The 17,480-nt window shown below is 35.2% G+C and overlaps 1 protein-coding gene across 4 annotated transcripts in view; it reads right to left on the reverse strand.

The window, feature by feature from the left end:
- The window catches only part of LOC150107959 (prominin-1-A-like), a 566,181-nt gene that overhangs the window by 192,754 nt on the left and 355,947 nt on the right, over positions 1-17,480 (reverse strand). For all 4 annotated transcript variants that reach the window (XM_090390573.1, XM_090390570.1, XM_090390571.1 and 1 more), the window contains one exon: positions 4,958-5,038. In XM_090390573.1, the coding sequence (XP_090246699.1) occupies positions 4,958-5,038 (81 nt within the window). The remainder of the gene's footprint in view (positions 1-4,957; positions 5,039-17,480) is intronic.

Raw genomic sequence — 17,480 nt, forward strand, 5'->3', positions numbered from 1 at the left:
ATCAGAGAGATTGTTCTTAGAGGCGACAGAAGCCCTAAAACATACTCCAAATCTCAACAAATATGGCTGTATTAACTTGCCGAAGATCTGGGAGACAGTCATATTAAGAAAAAACTAGCACTTTTCTAGGACTCTAGTAATATATGATAGCGTTTTTTTTTTTTTTTTCAGATAGAGGGCGCCAAAATCAGGACTTTAGTCTTTGTATTGCTGCTACAATTTTAAGTACACCATGTTGTTTTAGTCTTGCGTATTGTGACAAATAGTGTTTTTGTGCTCTGAAGATGCTGGTTATAATACCAGCGAAATATCAGCATCAAGTTAATAAATTAATTATTTACTTAGTTTCTGTGTTCTATTATACCGTTAAAATAATAAACAACATGTTCGACGAACACATAAGTCTGTCCACACGTTCAAATATAACATCGTTTCCTTGAGTGACTTCATTCACAATGCATTTCTACATCCACTGCATATAAACCATCAGGTCTATAGCAACACCTCGCCCTATATTTCATCCTGTTAGCCTCTACTTCAGACAGCTTCAAACTTACTGCTACATAAGGCATCATTTCCATTATTGTTTCATGAGTATGCATTATAACCAGACTCAAGTCATCTGATATCAGCAGTACTTCTCCTCTCCTAGCTCTTTAGTCATTCTTAAAAATTATATACCTTTACACTTAATTCCAGTTACTACATCCACTCAGCAATGTACAGCAATTCTATGATAAGGGGAGTACTTCAAGAAAGTGCTACAAAATCTTTCCGGGGTGAAAAAATTAATAATATTAGTAATGTTGTTAGAATGCAGAATGGGAAGGTGAAAGAATTGTTCTGGCTGGAACCAATGACCTGAGAAGTATTATATAAAGGAGGATGTGAAAGAGTTAGTGGAAGAAGAAAAACAGAAGATGAAAAGGTGAAGTTTATGAGTCTGCTGCCATGCTATGATAGAGATGAACTTAGAAGAAGAGTGATGATAGCTAATGAATCGATCTGTAGATTCTGCACAGTAATGATGTAGAGTTTGCAGACCTATGACCAGTTTGATGGATGTAAGGATTTGTACAATGCTGATGGATTGCACTTAAATGGATTAGATGTTAGGTGTTTAGAGAGAGAGCTTTGTTCACTGCGAGTGTAAAAGTTAGGAAAACAAAAGAAATTACGACAAGTGAAGAGTGTATGTGCGCATGAGCACACAAATGAAGCAAATGTTGAACTTGGTTATACCATAAATTAGAGATGCCAAGAAATTATATTCTTGGTTTCATCTTTTATCCAAGTGTAAGCAAACAAAGTTTGCATGTGAAGTCACTTCATGACTTCACTTCGAAACTAGTCTGGTTAGTGGCCCTGCCCATTTTGCATAGATTATACATGTCCGTAAGGATATGTGCATTGCAATATGGGATACTAAGTCAACTGATGTGAAGTCATTACTCTCCATATACAAGTAGCCCAGTTGTGAAGTGATTTCATGCGCCAAGTCTCTTAAAGAACGAAACGAAGAATATAATTTCTTGGCATCTTTAATTTATTTTAAATGAAGCAAATGAGTGTGAGAATGACCACAAGTGCAGTATCTAGTCTCTCAAGCAAAAATATTGACTAAGATTGTCAATTCAGGAATTAAAGGTGATTTGGGATGCTGCAGTTTCTATATACTAATGCCAGAAGTCTCAGGAACAAGAGGGAGAAGTTTTTGGCATTGGCTAGTGCAACTTCAAATGTTATAAGCATTAGGGAGACATGGCTAACAGCAGATGATGTAGCTATGGAGATAGAATGTGATGAATGTAGTTCAAGAAGGATAGAATAGACAGGGCATAGGGTACTTCTGGTAATGATAGTAGATGAACTCCAACCAACAAGAGGAGGAGTCAGTTGTGCAGATGGAAGTTCTTTTGAGTCAACCTGGTGTGAGATTGAGGCCAACAGACCAAAATATAAAACTGGTTGAGACTATAAGGCCAGGGATGATGTGGAAGATATGCATCAGCAGATTAGTACAATGAGTGCAAGTTGAGTAATTATTATGGCAGACTTCAACTTCAGAGACAGATTGGAAGGAGGAAAGATCACATGGCAGGAAGGAAATGGAATTTATACACTTAATGAGAGATAATTACCTGAAGCAGAATGTGATGGAGGGGACTCCGAGTACAAGAGTGCTGGATCTTGTTTGTTTGGAAGTTTGTTTTCATTTATCCAAAATGATGATAATATTTCCATTGCCATAAGTGTGCTTTACATACAATTCTTTGCATTTATTCCTTCCAAATTAGAATATGTAGCCACCTGTTTTGATACTTCAAACATTCAGTTTTTTTATACAATGTAGTGTGCATACATGCTGACACATGCACGCAAAATCCAGGACTCAATGTCATATCCTTTTTTTTTTTAAATATTAACTCTGCCTCAAACACAAGAAGTTGAAAACACATGACCGAGTATTTTGCGTATACGCTACGTAAGTGACATTTACGTATACAGATAACCCTCATGTAATGTGGATGTCAGGTTCCATAGAAATGCCACATTATATAAATTGTGTTAAGCAAGACTCAGAAAGAGTCTTGCTTAACACAATTGTAACATAACCCTACTAGAAAAAGTAGGGTTATGTTACAAAATCGTTTTTTTTTTTAAATTATATAAACAACAATGACATATCCAACAAAAATATATTTTTATTTAATTCAAGTAATTCATGTAAGTTAAGAAAACAAACTATGAAACAAATACATAGTATAAAATTATAAATTGTACCTAAACTTCATTGCATATAATGCATAAATGTTTTAGGCAAAATAAAATAAAGTGCATATTTTAATCATCATCACTGTCCTTCAAAAATAACCTTTCATAGATGTTCTTTATTCACGAGTAGCCAGACATTGTCATTACTTGAAATCTCTTGGACATCCTTTGTATAATTCTCATTGCATACTTTGGCTGGCTTAGTTATCAAGAAGTGAGTGATAAGACCTTGCTTACCACTATGCTGCAATTTTTTAAGTTCATAATATGGAGCTAAACAAATATCCAATTGTCTCATGAATTTTCCAGAGCGCTCCATTGAGGGATCATTATCTGTAAAATAACTTCCTAACTTTCTTGCCAAGTCCAATCCTTCTGCTAATTTCTTTAAACTGAATTCTTTAATGGATTCATTACAATCAGAAGCTCCAGAACTTTGCCCAACATTTGGTTCGACGTCATCTATTTATTAATTGTACCAGTTCCTCCTCATTTAAACCTGTTTCCCCATCAATTAATTCACTAATTTCATTTTCAATCCATATTGTAAAAGTCCTCTCCACCAAAAATGCATGTGACATTTATTATATGATGGACTTAGCTCGGCATCCAATGGAGATACGAAATTTGTTCCAGAATGGCTTCAAGGCCATATTTTTTCCAGCAAGCATTCAGTGTAGAGGGTTGTAATTCCATAATGGACAGAGAAATAATTTTCACACAATTCAATATTGAAAACTCTTTCCAAGCTTAAGGCAGTGTCATGTTTGGATTAGATTTCATTTTTTCCAAAATTAATTGGAATGTTAGAAGAATACAACAACTTAAATGTTGATATTATTGAAATAAGAGAGCCAAAAGGCTTCACTTCGGCGATGCACAATTATTCAAATTAAGTGGATATTGAATTCAACATTATTTCAAAGCCGAATAGAGAAATTACAAGAGTTTCTTACCAAATATAGATAGAAACTATAAAAGTTTTGGCAGATCCAAGTGTAAGCAAACCCTTCATGACAGGGGCAACTCGTAGTAAAGGTGAAGCAAGCTCCAATCCCTATCCTTAGTATTTCCCATAATGTAAAACACATTTCCTAACGGACATGTATGATGTTATACATCACCATCACACACTTCAGCGTATGAAAATGTTTGTTGCTTGATTTAAATACTTACTGCCCACACACACACACGCACAACTGATAGTCTATAGCAGAGGTAGGCAAAGCAGTGCCTGCGGTGAATTTTAAGTCCGCCCTCAGAGAAATTATTGTAAGCTGCTTTGGAGCTCACAGCATAGATCGCAGTATATCTGAGAGATACATTCAGTACTAGTATGTGCTAAAATGCAAAAAAAATAAAGAACAAATTAAGTGAATATTGAATCCAACATTATTTCATAGCCGAATAAAGAAACTACAAGAGTTTCGTTCCGAATATATAGCAACTAAAAGTTTCGGCGGATGCAAGCATAAGTAGTGTCTTATGGGCAACTCATAGTAAAGGTGGAGCAAGCTCCACACCTCTTTCCATAGTATTTTCCATAAATGTAAAGCACATCTTGCAGAGGTCAGCAACCTTTTTAATATGAAGAGCGCAATATAAAATCTGAAAATTATGGAGGGCTCATGACACAGGCATTTTTTCTCTCATTTCAGGCTTAGAAATTCTATGATTAGTTGTTTTTAAGAAAAATGAGATTTCAAATTTTAACATTATTTTATTTACTTCGCTTTTACAAAATATTTTTGTCACATATGAATGAATATAAAATACCATAAAAAATAAAAATAAAAAATGAATACAAAAAGAATATTCATGTAACAATTAGTATGTATCTGTCAGATCATATGCGAGCACCTTGCTTTATCAATCATAATGGCAAATGTATTTGTTTATTATGCAATAATAGTGTGGCAATTTCTAAAAACGTAGTATAGTATAGAAAGACATTTCAAAATCATCCATGCAATTGTAATTTTAAGTTTAATTATTTAAATCAGGAGGAGTCGGCAATGCAGCACCTGCAGTATTGCACCCTTCATATTAAAAAGGTTGCCGACCACTGGTCTACAGATTCTGCAACTTCTGGGGTTGATATAATACAAGGAAAAAAAAAAAAAAATTTACAGATCTCATCCAAGGTGAATACAGTATTTTATAGGTATACATATTTACTTACTTGAAACTATTTCTGTGAGATTATCAACTGCTGCTGCTTGAGATACTTCCCCTAGCCTTGTTTTGACAATGTCACCACTTCCTAAAGGAGAGGAGGGGAAGGGAAACAAATGCAATCAAATCATATTAAACAATTAAAATATTTCTGATTTCCATAAAAGAATCACATTACCTCAAGTTCTGTGTACCTGTTGTCTACAGGAATTTGTCAGCACAGCAATAAATATCCATCCAAATGGGAAATGTCAATTGGTATAAGCATGTATGTGTTGTAAAGCAAATACATTAGCAAAATACTTTATATCTAATATTTCCTGCAACTAGAATTATAGCAATCAGTTCTTACTCAAAGTTTTCTTGACATTCTTTAATAAATTCATCTACTGCCTCGGCTGGTCTCTAAATTCTGATAACAACACAGCCATGTTATCATTTATCCCTCAAGGTTAATTCTCAGTTAGACACACCTAAATACTGAGAAGTTTTTGTTGGAAACTTCATCATCATCAAATTCCTGACATGTACCCTCAAGGGGTGTACAGGATATGATAGTACTACATGAAAAATTTACATTGTTACTAACTTCCTATCTACAATTTTCTTCCAAATCAGTCTGTTACTTGTCAAGACTCCAACATTATCAGATCTTATATTTCTATCATCTAAGGCACTTTGTACTGTATCTATCCACCTATATCTTGGTCTTCATCTGGGTCGTTTTCCTGCCAACCTGGCAGAGAACACTTGTTTTGCTAATCTTTCCTCGCCTATTCTGTTTAAGTGACCATACTACCTGAGATTAGCTCTGCTAACGCATTCCTGGATGCTGACAATGTCAAGTTCTTTCCTAATATCCTCGTTTTTAATATATTGCCATTGATGCCATCTGTTCACGCCTCTAATCTTTCTCAGAACTCTCATATCTGTGGTCTCTTGTCTTTGGTCAAATGTTGGAAACTTCAATATTGTAATTCAAACTATGGAGTGAAAAGAGGACAAAATAGTCCCATTGCATAAAGCCACTCCAAGACAGAAATAGTAAATTATAGAACAATCAGCATCTTAAGAGTGGTGGTTAAGGTGTTGTAGAAATTGTAAAAAGAATTCAAGACTGTGTCTATATGAACATGATACTTTCTTAAGGGTACCATGGTTTTGTGAAGGGTAGTTCTTGCCTTAGTAATATGCTTAATTTTTTTTATAATAAAGTGGCGATGGAGTTGGATAAGGGAAATGGCTGAGTGATACCGTGGACTTTGCAAAGGCATTTGATGGGATTCTCCATAGAACTCTGTTGTATAAATTGGAGTAAATGGGGATGAACTGATGATCTGGATTATAGCGTGGCTGATGGACAGATGTCAAAGAGAAGTTTATGGAAGAGTCCAGGAGAATACAGGTAACTACCATATTTACTCAAATATAACTCGCCCTTGCGATATCTCGAGCCACTGATACTACTTTATATCATCATAATCAAATTATGATGGCCTGGTTGGCCAAGTGGTTAGAGTAACCGCTCTTCAGCCAAAGGGCTGCGGGTTCGAATCCTGCAATGGTTATGGATGTTTGTGATTGTCTGTGAAAATACTAGCGGTGGTTGGTGGTAGATGGCATTGGTGTAGTTGCAGTTCGTTGTAGATTAAGTGGTAGAGACAGAGTTGTAGAGTGTGCCCTCCCTCAATGAGTCTTTGGACTCCCTGGAGGTGTCATGTAATAATAATAATAATAAAAATTCCTGACATGTACCCTCAAGGTGTATACAGGATATGATACTACTACATTACCAACTTCCTATCTATTGATGTCAAACAGAAGTTTATGGAAGAGTTGAGTCCAGGAGAATATAGGTAACTACTGTATTTACTCGAACACAGTCGCCCTCGTGTATATCTCGCATCCCTGATTTTACATTATCATCATCAAATTCCTGACATGTAACCTCAAGGGGTGTACAGGATATGATAGTACCACATGAAAAATTTACATCATTACCAACTTCCTATCTACAATTTTCCTCCAAATGAATCTGCTACCTGTCAAGACTCCATTATCAGATCTTAAATTTCTATCTTCTAAGACACTTTTTATCATATCAATCCACCTTAATCTTGGTCATTTTGGCAGAGAACACTTGTTTTGCTAATCTTTCCTCTCCCATTTTTTTTTAAGTATATCACCTGAGATTAGCTCTGCTAACACATTCCTGGATGCTAACAATGTCAAGTTCTTTCCTAATATCTTCATTTTTAATATGATATTGCCACTGATGCCTTTTTTTTCTACTTTACTTGATTTTACTTTATGGAAAAAGAAATTAAAATTTCACATATACCTCACACATGAAAAAAGTTTAAAACTTTAAGAAATAGATAATGAATGTTGTTATGGCAGTTTCAGATATTTTGAAATTCGGTTAAAGAGAATCAGCATTTCAACTCAAGAATTGTCGGCTTGCCTTTGTCGTTGAGTCACATGATCTTTTGTTAACACTGCACCAATCATATGCATGGAGATGGAAGCTGCTTGTACAGGAAATATGGGAGTGAGAGCATTGACTTCTATTTAATCTTGGATTGCGCAGGGGTGGAGTGGTGAATGAGGTGAGCTGAGGTTTTGGTTCTATACGGAGTGGATGATTTCACCCGAAATAATTGCCAGGAGTTTTTTTTAAAAAACTGCCATCTCTAATGTCCTGGATGCGAGTGAAGATGATGCTATTTTGGTTGATAAACATTTATTTTAATTTATTACAGAAGCACTGTCGCTAAAGATTCAAATTATATCACAGTGGATTGTGTAAATAATGTTGATAATTAAAATTTCAATGCATTCAATTCATAAACAATGTGAGCAATTATAAATTATAATGAATACTGAAGATTTAATTACAAACATTGATTTAGTTTTTTTCTGAAAAACTTTAATTTCTGAAAATTCTCACATATATCTTGCACCACGATTTTTTAACTTTAATTTTGGGTAAAAAAGTGCAAGTTATATTCGAGTAAATGTGGTTGTGGTGTATCCCAGGGCTCAGTATTTGATCTTTTGTTTACTTTGTATATCAATGATATAGGAAATGACTTGAGAGGAAATATTCAGTTGTTTGCTGATGATGCAAAACTGGGAAGAGTGATAGTAAATGAATGTGACGTAGAGATCCTAGAAGATGACTTAAATAGACTAGGAGTGTAGGCAAATGTAAATGGCTCCCAATTTAATAAAGCTGTAGGACTGGATGGGATATCATCATATATATTATAGAAATGTGCAAAAGAGTTGGCAGTGTCAGTGTCCTTGACTTGGTTGTTCAACAGAAGTCTAGCAAACAAACAGTCCAAGAAGAATGGAAAGAAAGAAAAATAGTGCCACTGCATAAGGGAGAATCCAAGTCAGTGTCAAACTATAGGCCCAGGTGTATCAAGTGTAGTGGTGAAAGTGTTGGAAGGGCTGGTTAGAGACAGAATACAAACCTGGATTAATGAAAATGGAAATCTCTTGAGAGAGCAGCATGGGTTTGTTAAAGGAGGTAAAAGGGGGAGGGGGCATGCTTTAGTAACTTAGTTACATTTTATAATACAGTGACAGATGTAGCTAATAGCATTTGATTGAGTACTGCATAATAAACTACTGCTGAAATTGAGCAGGATGGAGAGGAATAGTCATTTGGTAGATTGGTTACAGGGATAGATGACTAATAGGAGCCAGCAAGTTGTGTATGGAGGTGCATAATCAGCAACCAAAAAGTTGCTGAATTCCAAATCAGGAAGAGCAATATTAGTAAGTTCTGATGCATTGTTGCAAGTAGATCTGAACAGGTTAATGCTCTGCACTGAAGAATGGGGGGGTGTCATTTCAATGTTGCTAAGTGTAAAGTTATGCATTTTGGCCAGAGAAATGGAATTAGGTTTATCATATTGGAGGAACTTTGCTTCAGGAAATGAAGGAAGCAAGAGATTTGTTGATCTTGATGGACAAAGAACTGAAGTTCAGAGGACACATGGTGAAATTTTGTAAGTTTACCCAAAAAATTGCTGCTATAATGTGAAGAACACTGACATGTACAGATAAGGAGGTGATAGTTCCAATGTAAAAAGATGCTAATTAGGCTTCATTTGGATTTCAATCGCAGATTTGATCACCTGGCTATATTAGTAATAAGAAAACATTGGAGAGTTCCAAGGCAAATAACCATGACTATATCTGGACTTTGGAATATTGAGTATGAGACAGATGAGGAAATGTGATCTCCAGAGCTTGGCAGACAAGAGAAGAAGGGGAGGTGATATAGCAGACATATAAGTTGGTGAGAGGAGCCTATCAAATAGATAGGAGGGAATTATTGCATAGCAAACCTTGGAAACTGTACAAAACATCATGTGAGTAAAGAGATGAAAAGGAGTTTTTGTTTGGTAGGTAGTAAATGAGTGGAATGCATTGCCAGGATGGGTAGCAAGTGCACCAATGAATATGTTCAAGATAAGGTATGATAGTTATTGTGGTATCCACTTTCGGCAATGAGTCTACCTTCTTAAAAGAAGGTAGAAAGAGGACTTTTACAGTACTCTTACTCCAAATTTCCTAAAACATTGCTATATATATCATTCATTTTTCAGTGTGCTTTAGATCTCCATCAAGGACCAGCTTTTCATTTTTATCAGCTGTGATCTCTAACGACTAAAAATTCCTTCACTTCTTCTTTAGTAGAACCTTCTGAGGGACCACAGGCTCAAATAAGATTCATTCTTCAATTCCTCATTTTGAAATGTGCCCATATTGCTCCGCTTGAAACTGCATGCCAATCAAGATCTTCATGTTTAGTGTTGAATGCTGCAGCTAGTCCTTTCTTTCCTAGTTCAGTACTGCTCCAAGAGTATGACATCTCATATTATTTATTATAGTCTCACCTAGTTCTTTTTTTTCTTTTTCTCTATAATATAAATTACACCAAATTATATTCAGTGGTTCTTATGCCAGTTCAATTTCTTTTACATTGACATTTCTTACACTGATGGTGCTGCCTTCTTCAATTCTGCTAACTGAGTTAGAATTCTAACTCAGTGACAGCAGAAACTCCAAAGACTTGCTCACAGACACTGTTTCTACATTAAGCCATTTGTATTTTCAGTGGTACTGTTCCCAACTGGCCTCCATTATTTGTCCACATTCCTCTTCACCAAAGAAATTCTTATTTATTTATAAACATTCCCAGCAAAAAAAAAAAAAAAAACTCAGTTACCAGTCAACATCCATACACAATTCCGCTTCGCATATTAAGTCAAAATGTCATCCTCCTCTTTCTCTTCGTGTAGTTGTTCTTTGAACAATATTCTTCATACTGTTTTCCCCAGAGATTACAATCTTCAGAGTCATTCAAGAAATACATTAATAGGTTTCTTTTTATTTCTTAATAACCATGTACACACACATATGCACAGCACTTTGTAGTATACAGTTTTTGCAAGTTCTTCTGAGTAGGATTGATATGCATTTCCTAAGGATAACAGCACAAAAAAGAAAAAAAAAAAAAAGAAAAAAAAAAGTGGTTTCATCTTTTTTTTTAATATATGCTTGCTAATAAGTAAAACCAAAAGCACTGTGAAAGCTTATATTTTAAGACAATATGTGAAGAAAGAAGTTCACAGTAATACAGCATCATTAATTGTTACCAGTAGAGATTTCATAATGAACAAAGTTCACAAAAGCTTTTATCAAGATAAGATGCTAAGTCGATGAAAGATTTAAAATTGGATAAAAACAAGGAGGAGGGCAATAAAAATTAAATTTTACTAAGAGTATGTGTATTTAATCTAATGCAATTTAATCAACATCAGAGTAGCAATCTATGTTTATAAAAAAAAGAAAGGTTTCAATTATTAAATATAGGCTCTTTTCATTATTAAGCAGATGGCAAACCAGCCACAACTGCACTGAGTAACATTTATATATCCTACCTAAGACAGACAGAATACCAAAGAGGGAATAGTCCTATTCTTATTATAGTTTTTAATAAAGTGACAGAAAAGATATTAAAAATTATTGCCCAGTCAGTCTCCTTTCCACAATATATAATTTTTTACCAAATTCATTAGCAAAATACAAATCAAATTTGCCAAGAAATTTTATTTTTGGTTTAATCCTTTATCCAAGTATAAACAAAATATAGTGTGCATACGAACTATTTTCAAGACTGGGCTACTTATATGCAGAGATGGATGATTTCACATCAATTGCCTTAGTATCATTAATATGTCAAGAACATCATTTCTTAGCATCTTTAATTTATAGTATAACCAAGTGGAAACACTTTCAATGACAGAATACAAAACAAACTAGATTTTTTTCAAACTCCAGAACAAGTAGCATCCACAAAAAAACTACAGTGCTATTATTCATATACATATAATAAGTCAAGTAAGTGGAAAGACAATTGAATACCAGAAACCCTTAGGTCTGGCCTTCATCGACTAAAAGGAATTTGATTCAATCTAAACATTAGCTATTTTAGAAGCCCTAAAAAATTATATTGGTATACAGGGTGGTCAAAATGGCATGAGCAGTTAGAAAAATGTATTGAACACATCGTCATCAATTTCCTGCCATGTACCCTCAAGGGGGTGTACAGGATATGAGAGTACTACATGAAAAATTTACATCATTACTAAATTCCTATTTACAATTTTCGTCCAAATAAGTCTGTTACTTGTCAAGACTCCAACATTATCAGATCTTATATTTCTATCGTCTAAGGCACTTTCTACCGTATCAATCCACCTATATCTTGGTCTTCCTCTGGGTCGTTTTCCTGCCAACCTGGCAGAGCACTTGTTTTGCTAATCTTTCCTCGCCCATTCTGTTTAAGTGACCATACCACCTGAGATTAGCTCTGCTAACGCATTCTTGGATGCTGACAATGTCAAGTTCTTTCCTAATATCCTTGTTTTTTATATGATATTGTCATTGATGCTATCTGCTCACGACTCTAATCTTTCTCAGGACTCTCATATCTGCGGTCTCTAGTCTTTGGTCAAGTGTTTTACTTCTGACCCAGCTCTCAGTTCCATAAGTTAAAACTGGTTTGAACACTGTCTTGTATACAGCTAATTTAGTGTTCCGACTAATTTCTCTCTTATTCCATATGAATTTATTCAATCGACTTCCTACCATACCAGCTTTGCAGATTCTGTTGTCTATTTCTATATTTAATTTATCATCTTCACTAAAAATCGTGCCAAAGTAGCTGAAATGTTTTACTTGTTCCACAGGTTCTCCAATCACAACACAGTTGACATTTTCAATGATTCTGCCTATTTTCATTGTCTTTGTCTTTTTATTGCTGACCTTCATACCATATCTATTACAACAGTTATTCAATTTAGTCAGAGAATCTTGCAGATTTGTAGCGGATTTATTTAGAAGTATAACATCGTCCACATAAAGCAAAGAGCTGACATTTACATCTCCAATTTTGATATCATGTTTAATACCACTTTCCTTCATAATGTAATCCATATAGATAATGAATAACAGAGGCAATAATGTACATTCTTGTCTGACACCAGATTTAACATTAAACCACCTTCCTGTACTTCCTTCAATTCTAACTGCTGACTTACAACTCAAATAAAGACTAAGAATTGCTTGATATAATGCCCCATTGACACCATATAACTGCAGCGTATTGAATAGCTTCTCTCTTGGCACCTTGTCATATGCCTTTTCCAAATTGACAAAACTTAAATACAGATCTCTGTTATATTCCCATGATGTCCCCACTATTTGCAGTAAAGTGAAGATCTGATCCTGACAGCTACTGAGTGTTCCTGGTAAGATATATGCAAGTATACTTGAGAAACGGTTGAGAAGAATTGTAGAAGAAAAGCTTGATGAAAAACAAGCTGGATTCCAGCCAAATAGAGGCTGTCAGGATCAGATCTTCACTTTATGACAAATAATGGAGAAATCATAAGAATATAACTAAGATCTCTATTTGAGTTTTGTAGATCTGGAAAAGGCATATGATAAGGTGCCAAGAGAGAAGCTATGCAATACGCTATAGTTATATGGTGTCAATGGGGCATTATATCAAGCAATACTTAGTCTTTATTTGAGTTTGAAGTCAGCAGTTAGAATTGAAGTACAGGAAGATGGTTTAATGTTAAATCTGGTGTGAGACAAGGGTGTACGTTATCCCCTCTTTTATTCATTATCTATATGGATCACATTATGAAGGAAAGTGGTATTAAACATGATATCAAAATTGGAGATGTTAATGTCAGCTCTTTGCTTTATGCGTACGATGTTATACTTATCAATAAATCCACTACGAGTCTGCAAGATTCCTTGACTAAATTGAATAACTGTTGTAATAGATATGGTATGAAGGTCAGCAATAAAAAGACAAAGACAATGAAAATAGGCAGAATTGTTGAAAATGTCAACTGCATTGTGAACGGAGAACCTGTGGAACAAGTAAAACATTTCACCTACTTAGGCACGATTTTTAGTGAAGATGGTAAATTAAATATGGAAATAGACAACAGAATCAATAAAGCTGGTATAGTAGGAAGTCAGTTGAATAAATTCATATGGAATAAGAAAGAAATTAGTCAAAATACTAAATTAGCTGTATACAACACAGTGTTCAAACCAATTTTAACTTATGGATCTGAGAGCTGGGTCAGAAGTAAAACACTTGACCAAAGACTAGAGACCGCAGATATGAGACTCCTGAGAAAGAATAGAAGTGTGAACAGATGGCGTCAATGGCAATATCATATTAAAAATGAGGATATTAGGAAAGAACTTGACATTGTCAGCATCCAGGAATGCGTTAGCAGAGCTAATCTCAGGTGGTATGGTCATTTAAACAGAATGGGCGAAGAAAGATTGGCAAAACAAGTGTTCTCTGACAGGTTGGCAGGAAAACGACCCAGAGGAAGACCAAGATATAGGTGGTTTGATAGGGTACAAAGTGCCTTATATGATAGAAATATAAGATCTGATAATATTGGAGTCTTGACAAGTAACAGACTGATCTGGAGGAAAATTGTAGATAGGAAGTTAGTAACAATGTAAATTTTTCATGTAGTACTATCATATCCTGTACACCCCTTGAGGGTACATGGCAGGAATTTGATGATGATGATAGCCTAATATTTTGTGTTGAATACTATGGCTACTCCTTCTTTTCCTTGATTGTCATTGCCTGAATATAACATTTTGTAATTATTGCTCAGAAAGATCACCAGTTTTTATCTTTTTGGTTTCAGTCACCCCTATTATGTCAATCTGGTACTTTTCTAATTCCTCAGCTAGCTCCATTTCTTTGCCATTCAGGCTTCTTATGTTGATAGACTGATCTTTAACTCTGGTGATGTTGAGTTGGGGTATTTTTTCAGATTTGTTTCAGTAGCTGACTTTTCGCTGTTTGCCCTAGTTCCCTTGCGAAAGCAACGGGGGGGGGCCTTGTTTAACCAGGCAACGACCCAGCCGGCATGAAATTTTGTCATGTTGTACCATCATTTTGTATTTTGGTTTAACCAATAAAAAATACAATTTGGTCGGCTAAATCCCAAATTGCCAGCCTATCCTCATTCGTTCAGTATCCATGTAGATTGAACTGAAGAATGCAATACTTGAATTAGTTGAAATAGTAACTGAAAAGGTTTTTGCACCTGATTTATAAAAGTTCAATGTACACAGTATGTGTTGCAAGGAACATGTCAAAACAATATACAGAAACCAACATCTATGTCCATTTTTTCACCCAGAGGAAAATCTAGGTGTGTAAGGTCCGGTAAAAATGCAGGCCAGGCTATGGGACCCATCACAGCCTATCCATCTGCCAGGAAGTTGGATGTTCAAAAGGGACATGACTTCGTGATGAATGTGCAGCAATTCTCCAACTTGCTACAAGACAGTATTGGGTCTATCATTCTGTAGTTGTGGCAATAGACATATCGTCACCATATCATAGTACACAATTTCAGTTACATTTTTTTTTCAGCAAACATGAAAGGTCCATAAACTTTATCTTGTGTCAGAATGCAAAACATTTACATGTGGACTGTCCCGTGAATGTTCAACAGCTGCATGTGGGATTTCAGAAACCCATATACGGATATTGCATCAGTTCACTTTTCCTGACAAATGAAATGTGGCTTCATCATTTAAAACACATTAATAAACATTTCATCCTCTTTGATGTGAGCCATAATGTCTGAGCAAAAAGAAAAGTGGAGCAGCTTATCATTTGGATAATAGCCTGCAGTAAGTGTAAATAATACAGATGGAGAATGAGGCATTTCTACAGAATTCACGACACTGTTTTCTGTGTTATTGTCGTGTCAGCTTAATTAGACTTCTAAGAAATAACTGTCGAACATAATCAACTGTTTCATAATTCACATGCAGTCAGCCGGGATGCTTCCCTTCACAGATATAGTCTCTTGAAATTTGTTGTACCACTTACAAATGAAATTTGCAAAAGGTGGCTCCTTTCCATACTTTCTACTAAATGCTTGATGCATGATAACAGAATTTGTGCTATGAAGCTTCCAAAATGCAAAAAGCATGCATCGGTGCACTTGCCATCTTGTCTTTTTCTACAATGGTTGAATGCTCCAGTGGTAGCTATTGAAATGCATTCCTGCACACGAGTAATCTGAAACTTTTTCTTTTTCAAATACTGCCTGCTGCATTTCCTATTGTGAATAGTTTCTTCGTAAAAATAGGCAGAAATCACTCGCATAATTTTGAATTGCCCTGTACTTATGATATGACGTGATATATGCTTCTTGGCTTCACATGTTAGGCAATTGTTAGTCTGTAACATTTTCAAGAGTTTAAAAATCTTCTTCCCATTTCCTCCTGGGTGTTCCTCTTGATCGGTGTCCCTTTGGTTTATATTTCCATAATGGCAAAACATTAAACAAATAGTAAAACAAGCAGCATATGAAGCCATAGGAACAAACCTGGGAAGAAAAAGGACTCAGAACCTAAAACCCCGAAATAGAATCTTTAATAAGAAAAAAAAAAAAGAAATGTACCTTAAATGGTTAAATGACAGAACCATAGGAAATGAAATAGAATATAAAAGAATCAGAGTAATTACAAGAATAGAAACCAAGAAAATCAGAAGACAAAACTGGAAAAAATGTGTATCAAGATTAGAGCATGACATAAATGGACCCTAAAGAGCTATAAAATCATTAAAAAAATGATTCAAGAAACAAAGGATAATCTACAATTAGAAGGCCCCTCCACAAAAGAATGGATCAATCACTATACCCAGCTTCTAAACAATAATAATCAAATTGAAATAAAACAAGTAATAAGTCAAGAAACAAATGAAGAACCAATACAGTTAAATTATCTAAAGAAAATATTGGAAAAACTAAAAAATAGAAAAGCTACAGGAGAAGATGGAATAAATTCAGAACTACACAACTACAGCTCTTAACCATTTCAATTACAATTAATTAAATTCCTAAACAGAATATGGGAAGAAGGAAATATCCCACAAGAATGAAAGACAGCAATAGTCAAACAAGGAAACAAAGAATTATGGAAACTACAGATGAATATCCTTATTAAATACATGCTATAAAATGTAGTCAAACAAGGAAACAAAGAATTATGGAAACTACAGATGAATATCCTTATTAAATACATGCTATGAAATGTATCTAGATAATTAAAAGTAAATTAACACCATGGGCTGAAGAAATTATTAGAGAAGAATAATGCAGCTTTAGGAAAGAAACATCATTCAGAAATCCCACATTTGCACTCAAACAAATTATAGAAAAAAGAATAGAATTTAACCTGTCAACATAAATGGCCGGGGTGCTTAACGGTCAAAGCTGTATAACTGAGAGGAGACCTCCACATAGCCTTTAAAGGAATGCGGAGAACCGACCAGGGCTTCTGACCTAATGTCCAATCCTCACCTTCTCGTGGTGCACCCTGTTGGGTATCTACTTTGATACTGAACGAATGAGGATGGGCTGGCAATTTGGGATTTAGCCGACCAAATTGTATTCTTATTGGTTAAACCAAAATAAAAAATGATGACAAAATTTCATGCCGGCTGGGGCGTCGCCCGGTTAAACAAGGCCCCCGTTGTTTTCGCCAGGGAACCAGGGCGAACAGCGAAAAGTCAGCTACTGGAACAAATCTGAAAACAAACCCCAACTCAACATCACCAGAGTTAAAGATCGGTACTATCAACGTAAGAAGCCTGAATGGCAAAGAAATGGAGCTAGCTGAGGAATTAGATAAGTACCAGATCGACATAATAGGGGTGACTGAAACAAAAAAGACCAAAACTGGTGAGATCTTTCTGAGCAATAAATACAAAATGTTATATTCAGGCAATGACAATCAAGGAAAAGAAGGAGTAGCCATAGTATTCAACACAAAATACGAGGCTAATCTTCTTGAATGGCAGTCAGTCTCAAGTAGAGTAATGTGGGCAAATATGAGAATGGGAAACTGGACAATGAGACTTATTTGTG

Source organism: Typopeltis vanoorti, chromosome 3 (genome assembly GCF_054136105.1).
Source record: "Typopeltis vanoorti isolate ZY-2024b chromosome 3, IOZ_Tvanoo_1.0, whole genome shotgun sequence".
Classification (NCBI taxonomy): Eukaryota; Metazoa; Arthropoda; class Arachnida; order Uropygi; family Thelyphonidae; genus Typopeltis; species Typopeltis vanoorti.